General features: G+C 46.5%; 1 protein-coding gene across 3 annotated transcripts in view; it reads left to right on the forward strand.

The window, feature by feature from the left end:
* LOC100354908 (S-adenosyl-L-methionine-dependent tRNA 4-demethylwyosine synthase TYW1) overlaps positions 1–17,281 on the forward strand; it is a 210,166-nt gene that overhangs the window by 87,448 nt on the left and 105,437 nt on the right. For 2 of the 3 annotated variants that reach the window (XR_011384574.1, XM_070064497.1), the window contains one exon: positions 6,164–6,341. The exons of the other annotated variant lie outside the window; for it this stretch is intronic. Coding sequence is in view for 1 of the 2 variants with exons in the window: in XM_070064497.1 (XP_069920598.1) it covers positions 6,164–6,341 (178 nt within the window). In the remaining variant the exon portion in view is untranslated. The remainder of the gene's footprint in view (positions 1–6,163; positions 6,342–17,281) is intronic. 3 annotated transcript variants of the gene reach the window in all.

Consider the following 17,281-nt stretch of genomic DNA (forward strand, 5'->3'; position numbering starts at 1 on the left):
TTCTGGGGACTTTTGTCTGCAAAACTGATCCGAAAGATGATTCCTTTGTGCCGCCTGCATTGTCACCACCTTAGTACAAGCCCCCGTCATTTCTTTTTTTTTTTTTTTTTTTTTTTTTTTTTGACAGGCAGAGTGGACAGTGAGAGAGAGAGACAGAGAGAAAGGTCTTCCTTTGCCGTTGGTTCAGCCCCCGTCATTTCTTGCATAGATCACACGGTAGCTTCCTGGCAGATTTGTTCCTGTGTCCTCAGTGTAGCACCTCATGGGATCCATTTAAAACAGGAGTGGGGAAATTTTTTTCTGCCAAGGGCAATTGGGGTATTTGTAACATCATTCGTGGGCCATACAAAATGATCAACTTAAAAATTAGCCTGTTGGCCAACGCCGTGGCTCACTTGGCTAATCCTCTGCCTGTGGCGCCGGCGCCCCAGGTTGTAGTCCCAGTTGGGGCGCCGGGTACTAGTCCCAGTTGCTTCTCTTCCAGGCCAGCTCTCTGCTGTGGCCCGGGAGTGCAGTGGAGGATGGCCCAAGTGCTTGGGTCCCTGCACCCACATGGGAGACCAGGAGGAAGCACCTGGCTCCTGGCTTTGGATCGGCGCAGCGCCAGCTGTGGTGGCCATTAGGAGAGTGAACCAATGGAAGGAAGACCTTTCTCGCTGTCTCTCTCACTGTATATAACTATCTCTCTGTCTCTTTCTCTCACTGTGTAACTCTGCCTGTCAAAAAAAAAAAAATTAGCCTGCTAAGGTGTGTTGAATTTCGAGTCCTGCCTGTGGTTTCCTGGGCAGGGCCAGACCAAACGATTTTGAATCCTTTATTTGGCCTGTGGGCTAGAAGTTCCTCGCTCCTAATTTATTTATTTATTTTTTTAAAGATTTACTTATTTATATGAAAGGCAGAGTAGAGAAGAGGCAGAGGCAGAGAGAGAGAGAGAGGTCTTCCATCCACTGGTTCACTCCCTAGATGGCCACAACAGCCAGAGCAGTGCCAATCCAAAGCCAGGAGCCAGGAGCTTCTTACAGGTGTCTTGCGTGGGTACAGAGGCCCAGGCACTTGGGCTGTCTTCCACTGCTTTCCCAGGCCATAGCGAGAGCTGGATCAGAAGTGGAGCAGCTGGGACTCGAACCAGCGCCCATATGGGATGGCTGCACTGCAGGCAGCAGCTTTACCCATTACACCACAGCACCACCCCCTCCTCACTCCTAATTTAAAACAGAAACAGAAAACAGCCCTCTGTATCAAGCTGTGCTGTTCCGTGAAAATGTCTGATAGGTGCCCCCTTACCTTTCCTCCACCTAAAATGCTGTTCCCCACTTGATTCTCTTGACTGCTGCCTTATCTCTTTTTTTTTTTTTTTAAGATTTATTTCTTTATTTGAAATGCAATTATAGACAGGCAGAGGCAGAAAGAGAGGCGGGGGGTGTCTTCCATCTGCTGGTTCACTCCCCGGTTGGCCACAACGGACGGAGCTGTGTCGATCCGAAGGCAGGAGCCAGGTGCTTAGCCTGGTCTCCCATGGGGTGCAGGGCCCAAGCACTCGAGCCATCCTCCACTGCACTCTCGGGCCACAGCAGAGAGCTGGCCTGGAAGAGGGGCAACCGGGACAGAATCCGGCGCCCGACCGGGACTAGAACCCGGTGTGCCGGCGCCGCAAGGCGGAGGATTAGCCTAGTGAGCCGCTGCGCCAGCCCCTCTCCTCTCTTTCAAGTAGACTTTGCCTTCTCAGTGAATCTTACGCCGACCTACCCATGTAACAGGGCAGCTGTCTCTTCTCCCTCCTAGTACTTCTTATCTTCTTTACTCTGCCCTACCTTTTCTTACCCATCATTTCTGTTAATGTATTATAGAAGTGTTCAATTTGTGGCCCTTTAAGGTTTTTTTTTTTTTTTAAGATGTATTTATTTACTTGAAAAGTAGAGAAACAGAAGAGTAGAGAGAAAGAGAAAGTTTTTCTATCCTCTGGTTCACTCCCTAAACAGCCATAACCGTAGGGGCTGGACCAGGCTGAAGCCAGGAGCTAGGGACTCAATCCAGGTCTCCCTTGTGGGTGTCAGGGGTCCCAGTACTCGGGCTGTCTTCATCTTCTTTCAAGACATATTAGCAGGGAGCTGAACTGGAAGCAGAGCAGCCAGGACTCAAATTGCTGCTTCTGCAAGGGATGCCATCATTGCGAGCAGCAGCCTAACCCACTGTGCCACCACAGCAACCCTTGGCCCTTTAAATCTAAGTGAGTGGAAATAATTTTTTAAAAAGTACATTATTTGTTTGCCACCTTTCAGGTGCTTGATAGTTACATCTGGGCAGTGCTTACTGTCCTGGGTAGGGCAGGTCAAGAATTTTTCCATCCCTGCAGAGACGTCTGTTACTTTGTAACTCTGCTGTAGTATTTATTGATTTGTTAGCTTAAAAAAAAAAATTGAGGGGAGGAGAGATGGACAGGGAGAGAGAACTGTGTACTGGTTCACTCTCCAAATACCTGCTAAGCCCAGGACTGTGCCTGGCAGAAGCTGCGAGGCAGGAACTCAATCCAGGTCTCACAGGTGAGTGACAGGAGCCAAGATACGTGAGCCATCACCACCACCATCACCACCCAGGGTCCACGTTGACAAGAAGCTGGAGTTAGGTGCAAGAGCCAGGTATTGAACCCAGGTTGTTTGATATGACATTTAGGCATCTTAAGCACTAGGCTAAATGCCTACATTACATCAGCCTGTTAGATTCACTGTTTATTTTCTGCATTTCATTTGTAAAAATATAAATTCCACAAAGGTGTATAGATCTTTTTTTATTTTACTTACTGGTAGAAAATCTCCTAAAACAGAGCTTGGCACATAGTAGATGATCAATAAACATACATTTAACGGGATAAAATCACCATCTCATTTAAAGTAACTAAGATAATTGAATTTTTCTTCAACTTGCAGAGTTAAAATATTTGCAGCTGGCTTTTTTTGGCATGCCTGTGTGCTTGGCCTGGCAGCACATTATGTATTTCGTGTAGTTTATCTCATTTAATTCTTAAAATGGCTGTGCGTGTATGTGCATGTGTGTAAAATTCTAAAATCCCCATCTTAAAGATCAGGGAATAGTCGTAGAGAAGGTGAGAGACTTAACCAGGGACACTAAATGAGCCTAGTGGTGCAGCCAGAATTTAAACTCAGTGTAACTGACTGCCAGTGGCCAGAACCACACCAGTGGCCAGTTGTTCCAGTTTTGAGTTTTAGGTTCATTTGGGATTTTTGGCTTAAATCCAGCTTCTACTCAGCTGCTCATGGGAGAATTGAAGATAGTGAAAGTTTTTACAAAAAGGAAATTTTATACTTTAATGCCGAGTTGTCTTGGCAACACAGAATGAGTTTAAGAATCAAGTTTTATTTAAAACCTTGATTCACTTAAAATCTTAGTTTCAAAAAACCTAAAAAAAACTATTCATCCAGACATACTGACGTGAAATTCATTCTTAGAACTGCAGTCATAGAAGAAGATGTCATCTGTCACTTCTAGATTGTTCTGACTGTAGCCTGTCTTATATTGGTTTGATCTCTTGGGTAGTTATATGCACTTTCTTATTTCCCAGTAAGTTTCTGTGTGTGTGTGTGTGTGTGTGTGTGAGTGTGCACACGCTGTGAAAGGTAACTTTATTTCTCCCAGGATCTTTGATGTTATTGTTAATGTGACAGTGATCTTAATCATTGACCCTAAAATGATTTAATCTGTTAATAAACAGGAATAAATTTGATAATGGTAAATCCTCAAGGAATGTTTCCTATATGCCAGCCACTGTGCTGACGCCTTTACAAGCATTGTCTCATGTAATCCTAACAAAAATTCTTCAAGGTAGGGATTGCTCACTCTGAGGTTTCAGAGACGGCCGATTAGTGACCGAGAGGGAAGCCAGGTGCTTCTCCTGGTCTCCCATGGGGTGCAGGGCCCAAGCACTTGGGCCATCCTCCACTGCACTCCCGGGCCACAGCAGAGAGCTGGCCTGGAAGAGGGGCAACTGGGACAGAATCCGGCGCCCCGACCGGGACTAGAACCCGGTGTGCCGGTGCCGCTAGGTGGAGGATTAGCCTGTTGAGCCGCGGCGCTGGCCAAGAGAGGGAATGTTAAACTTGCTTCTCCCTCACCCCGCTACCATGAGGCAGATTTCCTTGGAAAAGATTCTGCCACAAAGGACTTAGGGATAGTTGCTTTAGAAATATCTAAAACAAAGTAGGTGTGTTTTTATTTGTAAGACTCCACATTCTGTGTTAGAGTGAGGGGGTTTTAGGACATTATTTGAGTCAAGAGCAGTGCTTTTCAAACTGTTGTGCACTGGGATCACGTCGGGAGCACTTGGGAAAGACTGGTCCCTGTGCCCCATCCTGAGAGTGTGACTTGACTGGTTTGTATTGCCATGTGGTCATTGGGATTTTTACAAGTACTTCGAGTAACTGGCGCCATGGCTCACTTGGTTAATCCTCCGCCTGCAGTGCCGGCATCCCATATGGGCACCGGGTTCTAGTCCCAGTTGCTCCTCTTCCAGTCCAGCTTTCTGCTGTGGCCCGGGACGGCAGTGGAGGACGGCCCAAGTGTTTGGGATCTTGCCACCCACGTGGGAGACCAGGAGGAGGCTCCTGGCTCCTGGCTTCGGATCGGCGCAGTGCCAGCTGTGGCGGCCATTTGGGGAGTGAACCATTGGAAGGAAGACCTTTCTCTCTGTCTCTCTCTCTCACTGACTGTAACTCTACCAGTCAAATTAAAAAAAAAAAAAAAAAAGTACTTTGAGTAATTCTTTCTAAATTTTTTTTCATTTACTTATTTCAATTTTATTTGAAAAGCAGAGAAACAGACAGAGAGACAAAGTGATCTTCCACTTTCTAGTTCACTTTCCAAATGTTCTCTACAGCCAGGACTGGGCCAAGGTGAAACCAGGAGCTTGGAACTCAGTCTGGGTCTCCCACATGGGTGGCAGGGACCCGAGCAGGTGAGTCCTTACCTCCTGCTTTAACCATGCATCAGCAGGAGGCTGGGTTTGGAAGCAAAGCCACAGGGCTCGAACCCGTGGCTTCCATACAGGATGTGGGCCTCTCAGACGCCCTCTAACTGTTGCTGCAAACACCTGCCTGTCTTTGGGTAACTAACATCCAGCTAGTGTTAGGAACCAGTGGAACGTGCCAGTGCTCCCTGCATTTGTCTGCACACCGGATCACCAGGAGCTTGAACAACTGTTGATACCTGTGCCTTCCCCAGAAGTGATGATTTTTCTGATCTGAGCTGTGGAGCAGATTTTGGAAATTTTGATTACCAGATGAGTCAGTTGTGTGGAAGAACTTGAACTTGAAGTTGGCTGTGCATTGGAATCACCTGAAGAACTTTTAAACCATGCGTTGCTCTGGCTTGCCTCACTCCGGTGTAACCAGATTTGTGGAGGTGGACCTAGGTGACAGTAATTTCTGAATCTCCCTGGGTGATTCCAATATGAAGCCCAAAGCAAGAGTTGGGTCTCTTCTATTCAACTACTTTAGTTTTCCCAGTCAAGATGGTTGAGGATGGTCTGGCACTGTGGCATTGTGGGTAAAGATATCGCCTGCAGTGCCAGCATTCTGCATGGGTGCTAGTTCAAGTCCCGACTGGCTGCTTTACTTCCAATCCAGCTCTCTGCTATGGCCTGGGAGAGCAGTAGACCTTGGTCCAAGTGCTTGGGCCTCTGCACCTCTCACTGTCTCACTCTGACTCTGCCTTTCTGTAACTCTGCCTTTCAAATAAATAAAAAATAAATCTTTAAAAAAGATAGTTGAAGAATGCATGGAAAGATGATTGTCAAAAAGAGACTTTTCCTTACGTAGGCAGTAATACGGAGTTCACTTTTGTAGACCAACATGCAAGAAAGCAGAACTCACAAATTAGGAAAAATGGTACATTTTGCTTTCCAAATAATTAGTTAGCAAATTGGTTTTGCCTGCTTGCTTAGCCCTAAAACTAAGGATGAGATTGCAGACTGATTTTTCTGACTTCCTAATTCTGGTACCCACCCACCCTGCCCTTGCTTTGTGTCCTCTGACCAGTATCAAAAATGACTTTGCTCTCTCTGATCAAAGAATCATTAAGAAAGAACGTCAAGTGGCGTCCTGCACGTGTCTGGTGTCTTGCTTAGCTTGTTGCTCGGCCTTGTGTCCTCCAGGGGTGCCAGGTGTCAAAGCAGAGCGCTTTGAAGAAGGAATGGTGGTGAAGCATTGCGCACTGTCCCTTGTGGGAGAGCCGATAATGTACCCAGAAATCAACAGCTTTCTAAAGCTTCTCCACCAGTGCAAAATCTCCAGTTTCCTGGTCACAAATGCGCAGTTCCCCACGGAAATCCGGTGAGTAGTTCAGCCTGTGCAAATCTGCTGTGTGGGTCTGTGGTTGACTCCCGAGGAAAGCTAGTAGGCCTGAATGATGCACTCAGAGAGGATTTCTCTGTTGCTTACTACATACGCATATTGGCCTTTGGAAGCAGACGTGGTCCTGTTCTTCATAACCCATTCTATTAGGGAAGATAACATTGGTTAAAACAACAGACACAAATATCAGTTGCTGGGGAAATTCAAAAGAATGCAATTTTTATAAAATTTTCCAAGTGGGAGAAGCAAGGTAAAACTTCTGGAGAAGCTGTCACCTAATTTAGATCTTAAAATATGGCTGGGATTGGTACTTGGTGAGGTAGAAACCTGTATTTTTTTTTTAAATAAAGAACCTCCCGAGAAAGACATGGAGTTAAGGTGATTGTGAACTATTGTATAAGCACGTGCTTTAATAAATTCATGGATAAATGGAATTAAAAGGTAAGTCTGGGGGCAAGCGTTGGCAGAGGGGATAAGACAGCACTGCGTTGGAGTCCTGGCTCCACTCCACTCACGATTCTGGCTTCCCACTGAGGGGGACCCTGGGAGGCAGCTGGTGATGGGTCCCTGCCACTCATGTTGGAGGCCTGAATTGAGTTCCTGGCTCCTGGTCATTTGGGGAGTGAACCAGTGGCTGGGAGAGCCCTCTCTATCTCTTTCTTCCTCTCAAATAAAGTGTTCATTAAAAAAAAAAAAATCGTTATAGAGGTGCTTGTTTTGCCACAAAATTTTTTTGAAGTCTGTGCAAAGTTTTTTTTTTATATAATACATATTTTCATGAGATTTTTGAATATCCTTAGTATGAAAGGATTTCAAAATTTTGCACTAGAATAAACTTACCCTTATAAAAAATTATTTTATTTATTTGAAAGGCAGAGTCACAGAGAGAGAGGGAGAGAGAGGGAGAGATAGAGAACTCTTCTCTCCACTGGTGTACTCCCTAAATGGCTGCCATGCCCAGGCCAAAGCCAGGAGCCAGGAGCTTCTTCCAGGTCTCCCACGTGGGTGCAGGGGCCCAAGGACCTGGGCCATCTTCTACTGCTTTCCCAGGCCACAGCAGAGAGCTGGATCGGAAGTGGAGCAGCTGGAACTTGAACTGGTACCCATATGGGATGGGGGCATTGTAGGCAGCAGCTTAACCTGTTAGGCCACAGCAGTGGCCTCTGAATTCATCTTTTAATTACACTTTCCATGAGCTTTTTGAAGCATCCTCCTGCAGTTCATTTGGGTCACAGAGTGTGGAGCAGCAGCTGGAAGTCAGGTTTGAAAGGTTGGGGGTAGCATGTGGAGGCCTTCAGTTGCGCTTCTTCAGGAAGATCTTGCTTCCTGCAGAGTAACCTGCGTGCATGGGATAGAATGGGAGGTAGTAGAACCAGGAAACTAGATGGAGCTGCTTTTAGTTTGTTTAAGTAAGAGTTTTGAGGCTGGAAATAAGACAGTGAGAAGGAGGAGTCTTTAAAAAAGATATTGCTGAGGCCTGAGAGATAAGATCTGTAAGCTGTGTGGCTCTGAGAAGGCACCGAGGCTGAGGACTGCTTGCTTGCTCTGAGAATTCAGCCGTGATAACTCCTAGCATTATGAGCCCGTCACAGTGGAGGGTGTCCTGTTAGCAAGGCTCAGGCTTGAATGGGAAAGTGACCAGGTGGGCTTGGATGACTTGGAGAGGGGTTGTCTATGTAGACATGACTGGAGGCAATTTGCTCAGATCTTGAACACAAACATGTAAAAATGGAAGGGCTCCATTCCATAAGGAATAATTAGAAATGAAAGAATGCAGGGCCGGCACTGTGACGGAGCAGGAAAAGCTGCCGCCTGCAGTGCCAGCGTCCCATGTGGGCACCAGTTTGAGTCCTGTCTGCTCACTTCCAATCCAGCTCTCTGCTATGGCCTGGGAAAGCAGTGGAAGATGGCCCAGGTCCTGGGGCCTCTGCACCCGCCTGGGAGACCTGGAGGAGGCTCCTGGCTCCTGGCTCCTGGCTCCTGGCTCCTGGCTCCTGGCTCCTGGCTCCTGGCTCCTGCCTTCGGATCAGCCCAGCTCCGGCTGGGGAGTAAGCCAGCGGATGGAAGAGCTTTCTTGCTGTTTCTCCCTCTCACTGTCTATAGCTCTACCTGTCAAATAAATACAGTACAATAGTAAATGAAATATAAAATCATAAAATAAAATATGGCCTCAGTCCTTGGACCCCTGCCACCCAAATGAGAGACCCGGAAGAAGCTCCTGGCTCCTGGCTTTAGACCAGCCACCTCTAGCCACTGAGGCCATTTGGGGAGTCAACTAGCAGATGGAAGAAATCTCTTTCTCTCTCTCTCCCTCTCTCTCTCTTTCTCTCTCTTCTCTCTGTAGCTGCCTTTAAAATAAATAAATAAATCTAAAAAACAAAAATGCCAGGAGCCGAAACTCAGACTAGTTCTTCCGTGTGAGTGGCAAATGTCCAAGTACTTGAGCCATCACTTGCTGCTTCTCAGGGTGCTTATTAGCAGGAAGCTGGAGCCCTGAGTGGAGCCAGAACTCAAAACCGGGCACGCTGATTTGGGAGGCAGGCATCGTTAGCATCGTATTGACTGCTATGCCAAATGCCTGCCCCCTTTTATGGATTTTTGTTGTTGTTTATTTTTTAGCTTCATTGGCTTGAAAGGCAGAGAGAGAGAGAGAGAGAGAGAGAGAGAGAGAGAGATTCCATTCACTAGTTCACTCTCCAAGTGCCTCCAATAGCTGAGGTTGGGCCAGGCTGAAGCTAAGAACCGGGGACAGCATCCAGATCTCGTATGTGGGGTGACAGGGACCCACGTAATGAAGCTGTCATCTGCTACCTCCCAGGGTGCACATTAACAGGAGTGTGGACTGCAGTGGAAGTGAGACTTGAACCTGGTCGCTCTGCCGTAGGATGCACATGTCCCAAGCAGTGGCTTAATCTGCTACACCACAGTGCCTGCTACCCTTTCTGCTGCTTTCATTCTTCAAGCCTTAGCAAAGAGCCTAATCTTAAGGGTGCCAAGGTTCAGGAAAAGAGGATTAGAAGCTGGGTTGCCATCCTCTTTAAATTATATCCTTTTTTGGACACAGGAGAGACTACGTAGGAAGCAGCCATTCTGTGCCTGCATGTCAGAGAGTTTGCATGTTTGGAACCTGTTGAAATACCTATCCAGATTTAGACAGAAACAAAGCCGGGGTTTTGCCAGAGTCCTGGAAGAACTTGCTCCTGAGAGTCATGGGAATGGGCTGCAGAGCATACTCTTCTGCTGTGTGTTTCTCTGAAGCAGGGCAGTCCTGCTGGCTTGGAAGGATGTGTGAGCCCAAAGGGGCCGGGGCAGGGGGCAGCCCTACACGTAAGGCAACCCACCTGTGCTCATCCTGCTCCAGTGGAAGATGTGCGTCAAGTCCTCCTCCTGTATCTGCAGATTGTACTGTGTAGATGGAGAATATTTGGACAACGAAGATCGTGCCTGTACTGAACATCACATGACTCCCTGAACAGTGCGCTTACGCCACGTTGACACTGCCATTATGCAGTGGCAGTCACCTAGAGGCGATTGTAAAGTGTACGGGAGGATGTGTGCAGGTTGTATGCACCTACTGCGACATTTTGGGCAAGGACTCGAGCATCTGCAGATTCTGGTGTCTGTGTGGGATGCTGGAACCAGTCCCCTGTGAAGGAATGACTAGTTCAGGAACACACACACACACACCCCAAAAACAAGCCTTACAACTAAGAGCAGTGAGGGTTGCCATACCCCAGATACTGTCATATGTCATAAAACTAGAAGCCTCAGGGTCGGGTGCTGTGGCACAGTTAGTTAAGCTACCACTTGAGACACCTGCTTCCCTTATCAGAGTGCCAGTTTGAGTCCTGGGGGCCCTGCTTCTGATCCAGCTCCCTTCTAACATCCCTGGGAGGGCAGTAGAAGATAGCCCAAATATTGGGTCCCTGCCACCCATATGGGAGAGCAAGAAGAAATTCCTGGGTCCTGGCTTCCGCCTGGCCCAGCCCTGGCTGCTGGGAGCATCTGGGGAATCTCTCCCACTCTCACTCTCACTCTCCTTCTCCTCTCCCTTCTGTCACTCTTAACTTGCAAATAAATGAATAAAAATTTTAAAAACTCAAAGATTCAGAAAACCTGGAGCACAGAATAACAAAACAAATAGTTTTTTGAGATTGCCTCTGCTTTATTTTTTAAAGTTCTCTTTATGGCCGGCGCCGCAGCTCACTAGGCTAATCCTCCGCCTTGCGGCGCCGGCACACCAGGTTCTAGTCCTGGTCAGGGTGCCGGATTCTGTCCCGGTTGCCCCTCTTCCAGGCCAGCTCTCTGCTGTGGCCCGGGAGTGCAGTGGAGTTTGGCCCAAGTGCTTGGGCCCTGCACCCCATGGGAGACCAGGAGAAGCACCTGGCTCCTGGCTTCGGATCAGCGTGGTGCGCGGGCCGCAGCAGCCATTGGCAGGTGAACCAATGGTAAAAGGAAGACCCTTTCTCTCTGTCTCTCTCTCTTACTGTCCACTCTGCCTGTCAACAACAACAACAACAACAAAAATTAAAAAGGGAAAAAAAAAGAATGTAAATGTAGCAGTGTCACTCAGACTGGGGGTGACTGGACAGGAAGAGGCTGTTTCTGATGAGGAAAAGCCGTCTTCCATCCACCTACACAAGTGTTTTTTATAATGACGTTTTTGATAGGAATGGAATGGACACATTTTAGCATGGATCAGTTACCTTTTGCTGGAACAACCCACCTCAAACTGCAAATAACAGCCATTTATTTAGCTCCTAATACTGCAGATTACCTGGGAGGTCTGTTGGTCTTGGCTTTGCTGGTCCCAGGGTTGCTCGTGTGTCTTGTCAGTTTGCAGACTGGTGGGTTTGCTAATGGGCTTGGTTGGGACGACTGGGGCCTCTGTTCCCACAGCCTCCTACCCTCCAGCAGACTATTGCAGACTTCATCACATGTGGTAGCATCTCAAAGAGCAGAAAGAGGAGAGAGGCTCCGGTGCTCAAACATTTTCAAGCCTCTGTTTCTATTTGCCTGTTTCCTGTTGGGCAAAGAAATTACACATCCGAGCATACAGTCAGTGAAAGAGCACTCAAATCCACAGGGCCAGGGGATAGGGATGTAGGACAAGGAGGAATTTATGGCCGTGTTTGCAGTATACACAGAGCACACAAGTGTATTTGTCCAGGACCATAACCCTGTACCTACTGGGGCTTAGTGCTTTTCAGGAACTCTGTTGGAAAAAAAATTTATAGTTATGTGAATGGCAAAAAGGGTATGTAATCCATCTAACCCTCAAGCTCAGAGCCGTTAAACCCAGAGACACCGGATCCAAAGTAGGTTTTGTTTTGCCTACACCATATTTAAGAAGCTTAAAAAATTATTTTTGAACATTCAAAATCAGGAGGTTTTGCATAAAATCTGGAATTCTGACTTTTTTAAAGATTTATTTATCTGTTTGAAAAGCAGATTTACAGATAGAGAAACAGATCTTCCCTCTACGGGTTCACGTCCCACGTGGCCGCACTGGCCGTAGCTGGGCTGATCCAAAGCCAGGAGCTTCTTCCGGGTCTCTTACAAGGGTGCAGGGGCCCAAGAACTTGGCCTGTCTTCTACTGCTTTCCCAGGCACATTAGCAGGAAACTGAATTAGAAGTGGAGTAGCCAGGATCCAGTCCATATAGGATGCTGGTGTCACAGGCAGTGACTTCTCCCAATATATCATAGCACTGGCCACAAGGAAGTCTGATTTTCAAAAAGAAGATGACCCAGCAGGAATTGTCAACAGCCAAGTAATAGTTGTAGTTAGCTTTTACAGGAACTTGAGCCTTTCAGGTTAGCTAGTCTTCATATCTCGTCCCTAAGGCTGGGCATCATCTGATACTTGTCAGAGGAATTACATTGTGGATGATCTTACAAACAGAGAAACTCCTGTCACCATTTGTTTTTTGATTAGTTGTTTGTTTCCATGATGAAACAAAGAATGATAATTTACTTTTTTAAATCAGAAGACAGAGTGACAAAGAGAAAGAGGCAGAGAGAGCTGGAAATTTTCCATCCACTGGTTCATTCTCCAGCTGCCTTCAAAAGCCAGGGTGGAGTCAGGCCAGTCAGGAGCCAGGTACTCCATCTGGGTCTCCTGTGTGGGTGGCAAGGACCTAAGCACTTGAGCTGTCACCTGCGTATCAGCAGGAAAGTGCGTGAGAAGTGAAGGAGCCAGGACTCAGACCAGCCACTTCTCTAGGGGATGTGGACATCCAAGCGTCATCTTAACCATTGTACCCCAAGTCCTGCCCCTTCTGTCACCCTTTCACATAATTAAAGATAGACTGAAATGCCATTTAATCCAATGGAAATGGAGGAAAGCCTCTCATTTTGAGTAAAGAAAGAATATTCTTGTGCGTCTCAGGCGATTTGATTTGCATTTTTACATACAAAGAACTCTCCTTTCCCTTAAAAGTGGCTTGCTTGACCCCTGCAGATGGGGGGATTGTAGATGCTACAATGCAGGCTGCACTTGCATTCAACCCTGCAGAGCGGTGCTGCACAGCTACGGTCAGTGTTCCAGGAGAGCACTCCATAAACTTCTCCTAACCTGCTCAGTGCTGGGATGCCATAGACTTTGGAGAAAGCAGATCTCTGAACGTTGTCGTGTAGTTAGGCAAGGAAGCTGTGGAGGAGGGCGTCCCGCACCGGAGAACACTGTCCTCATCCCGTGAACGTCGCATCCTCAGTCTCCCTCCCTCATTGTGAATGTGCTGGAGAGTTTAGAGTCAAACTGACAGCCATTTGTGGACGGACTCACTCTCGGCTTCATCTTGACTCTTATCTGATGTATCATAATGTTCTTATCTGTTTTATATTAGTTTTAAATTTACCTTTAAAATCTTGTGGCTTTCTTTCTTGTACATACTGCGCATTCAAAGCGCTCTTGCTGATAGCAGGTTCTTCATAAGACGGATCTGTGTTTGACATTTAATGATGACATGATTGACATTTAACTCCCAGACTCTGCACTCACACACCCAAAGACACCAGTGTACGTTTGCTTTTAGATCCCTTCTTCACTGAAATGGTGTGATAACTAACTTCATCCTGTCTCCTGCTTGTTCCACCTGTGTTTCTATTATTTTGTTTGCTTTGTGTTTTTTTTCCTTTAATTTTTGCTAAGACATTCTCATAGGTTAGAGAACCTTTATAAATGGGATAGCTCTTCATATAAATGTTTGAAGAGATGGGTGAATTTTAATGAAAAAATTTTCTAGTGTGTGTTAGCTCCGCGTGGTTATAGAAAGCAGCTACAGTGAAATGAAGATGTACTCTAAATATGATCTGATCTTTTCAATAGAAAGTTTTTTTCCCTGGCATAGTCTGTTTGTGTTAAATTTAAAATATGTGTCTGAATTGAGAGTTTGCATTTCAGAAATGTGTATATCTAGATGGACTGAAAAGAGAAGGCCAGTGCAGTGAGGCAGTAAAGGCTCTGGGCTAGAAAAGACCTGGATTTGCATCTTGATGGGATCTTCTGTTGCTTATCTGATAACTTTTAAGTGCCCAGTTACCCTATTTGTAAAATGATTTATACTCAGGGCCGGTGCTGCAGCTCACTAGGCTAATCCTCCGCCTCCAGCTCCGGCATCTGGGTTCTAGTCCCGGTCGGGGTGCCAGATTCTGTTGCGGTTGCTCCTCTTCCAGTCCAGCTCTCTACTGTGGCCCAGGAGTGCAGTGGAGGATGGCCCAAGTACTTGGGCCCTGCACCCGCATGGGAGACCAGGAAAAGCACCTGGCTCTTGGCTTCGGATCAGCGCAGTGTGCCGGCCGCGACGGCCATTGGGGGGTGAACCAATGGCAAAAGGAAGACCTTTCTCTCTGTCTCTCTCTCTCACTGTCCACTCTGCCTGTCAAAAAAAAAAAATGATTTATACTCATAATACATTGTGACACTGTAAGTATATGAGATAATACATGAAAAGCACTTTGAAGTTTCACCTTTGAAAAGATGAGTAAGTTCTGTTGGTCAAGATATACTTGAAGGCAAGACCCACTGCTAATTCAAGTGGGCATTTCCTAATAATAAAATCTTACAATACCTGGAATATAAAACCATATAAGAGTGCAAAACGTCAAAATACTCAGCAACATGGCCTCAAAAATGAGAGAACACAAGGAGAAACAGCAGGTGTTTAACGTGCTTTTTCCCGACTGATAAATCAAGGATATCAAAATCAGTAGCAGTATTGAAGATGTGAAGGACTGGGAAAATCATCTCTGTTACTCTTGTTAGTGTTTTGTCACTGTAACAGATATCTGAGAGAAGCTACTCATGAAGGAAGAAAGTTTATTTCAGCTCACAGGTTTGGAGGTTCACAGTCCAAGTTTGGGTGGACCCACTGGTCTTGTCTGATAAAAGCAGTGGACAATGGGACTCATGTAGAGGAAGGGTCACGTGGTGAGCCAGGACGCAGCAGGATAGGCAGCATGCACGTCCTGCATGTGCACGTGTCTCTCTGAAGCCACCAGGACTTATCATAAGCCTCTGCCCCTGCAGCTTCACCTAGTCACCTTCCAAAGCCCCTCCACCTTCAGACACTGCAGTTGGATTAAGTCTCCACCCCTCAATCCATTAGCCATTAATGTAAGACTTTGGGGACCAAGCCCCTAACATGTAGTTGGATCCCAAACTAGTATTTAAACTATAGCAATTACAGAAATAAAGCATTGCAGCCAGAAACTTTGGAATATAGATTCTTTTCAAGAACACGGACCAGTTGCCCAATGGCCCTATTGTGGGCAGTGTAGCAAGGTTCAATGAAATAGTTTAAATTTACTTTATATTTTTAATTTTTTAAGCTGTACATATTTGTGGGGTACATGCATACAACGTATAATGATTAAAACAAGCTAATTTGAATTTTCATTTCCTTTAACACTTACCGTTTCTTTATTCAACAAAGTATTGAAATCATATAGAGCATGATATCTGCACACAATGGAATTAAAATAGAAATTAATATAAAATATAAATATTGCAGCATTTTTTTAAAAAAGATTCAGTTTATTTATTTGAAAGAATTACAGAGAGAGAGGTAGAAACAGAAAGAGAGAGTTGTCTTCCATCCGCTGGTTCACTCCCCAAATTGTTGTAACGGCTGGAACTGAGTCAATCCAGAGCCAGGAGCGTCTTCCAGGCCTCCCATGTGGGTGCAGGGCCCAAGGACTTGGGCCATCCTCCACTGCTTTCCCAGGCACATTAGCAGGGAGTTGGATCAGAAGTGGAGCAGCCAGGGCTTGAATTGGCCCCATATAAGATGCTGGCGCTGCAGGCTGGGGCTTTAACCCACTGCGCCACAGCACTGGCCCCCAGCATGTTTAAGATTTAAACATCTCACTTCTTATTTGTTTATGGTTCAAAGAACAAGGCAAAGTGGAATAGAAAATATTTTGATGAGTGATGACAGAAATTTATAAAAAAGAAAGAAAGAAACCGTAGGGATTGCATGCCAGCAGGAATAGCAGAGTAAAAACCTTAAAAAAAAAAAAGAAAAAAAAAGCATTCTGCCATTTAAAAAATAAAACACTGGCAAAAATTAATAGGATCCACTTTTTTTTGAGATTTTATTTATTTACTTGAGAGGCAGAGTTACAGACAGAGAAAGGGTGAGACAGAGAGGTCTTCCATCCACTGGTTCACTCCCCAGATGGCCGCAGTGGCCAGAGCCTGGCCAGTCCTAAGCCAGGAACCAGAAGCGTCTTCTCTCCTGCAGGTGCAGGGGCCCAAGCACTTGGGCCATCTTCTACTGCTTTCCCAGGCCACAGCAGGGACCTGGATGGGAAGTGGAGCCCCAGGCTCGTACCCATATGGGATCCCAGCACCACAGGCAGATTCTTAACCTACTACGGCACAGCACCAGTCCTAGAATCCACTTTTTCTTACCTAGAAAAATTAACCAAAACCATGGCTAAATATCAGAACTGCAAAGTTTGTGATGCTAACATGTTCTGTTCCATTCTGACTTCCCCCATTCTTGCTGTAGCCTTGAAAACCATTAGCCCTCGTTCACAGTAGAACCCAGCTTCCCGGAAGCCTTGGGGAGAGGGAGTAGCAGAGGTGGAACTCCTGCAAAGTCCCACTCCCAGAAAATTGTCGTTGTCTGCAAGGCTTGTGTAGCAGTTCCCTGGAGACATTCTCTCACAAGCAGACTTTTCACTTCAGGTCAGGTTGTCTGTATTTGAAATGACTCCTGTTTGTCTGTTGTAAAACGCCTTTATCTGGGGGTTTATCTCTTAAACAATTGTAGACAATTGTTTACTTTCACAGCTGTCTGAGGTGGCAATAGAAGTTGGTGCAGGCCGGCGCCATGGCTCACTAGGCTAATCATCCGCCTTGCGGCACCGGCACACTGGGTTCTAGTCCCGGTCGGGGCGCCGGATTCTGTCCCGGTTGCCCCTCTTCCAGGCCAGCTCTCTGCTGTGGCCTGGGAGTGCAGTGGAGGATGGCCCAAGTGCTTGGGCCCTGCACCCCATGGGAGACCAGGAGAAGCACCTGGCTCCTGCCATCGGATCAGCACAGTGCGCCGGCCGCAGTGTGCCAGCCGTGGCGGCCATTGGAGGGTGAACCAACGGCAAAGGAAGACCTTTTTCTCTGTCTCTCTCTCTCACTGTCCACTCTACCTGTCCAAAAAAAAAATAAAAAAAAAATAAAAAAAAAAAAGTTGTTGCAAACATGCTGAGCAAATAAATCACAAAGAAAGTACTAGGACTGAGTTGTCCACTGGGGACATTGTTAAGCTCCAGCATATTCCTGGGAATCTGAAATACTACATCCATGAGCTGGGCTGTGCGCATGTCAAGGAAGACTGGCGAAACCCCTCACCCCTCACCCCTCACCTCTCACCTCTTGTCCTGAGCAAGCAGGCAGTAAAAACGAAGGCTTAGTGG

The sequence above is a fragment of the Oryctolagus cuniculus genome, chromosome 19 (assembly GCF_964237555.1).
Source record: "Oryctolagus cuniculus chromosome 19, mOryCun1.1, whole genome shotgun sequence".
Classification (NCBI taxonomy): Eukaryota; Metazoa; Chordata; class Mammalia; order Lagomorpha; family Leporidae; genus Oryctolagus; species Oryctolagus cuniculus.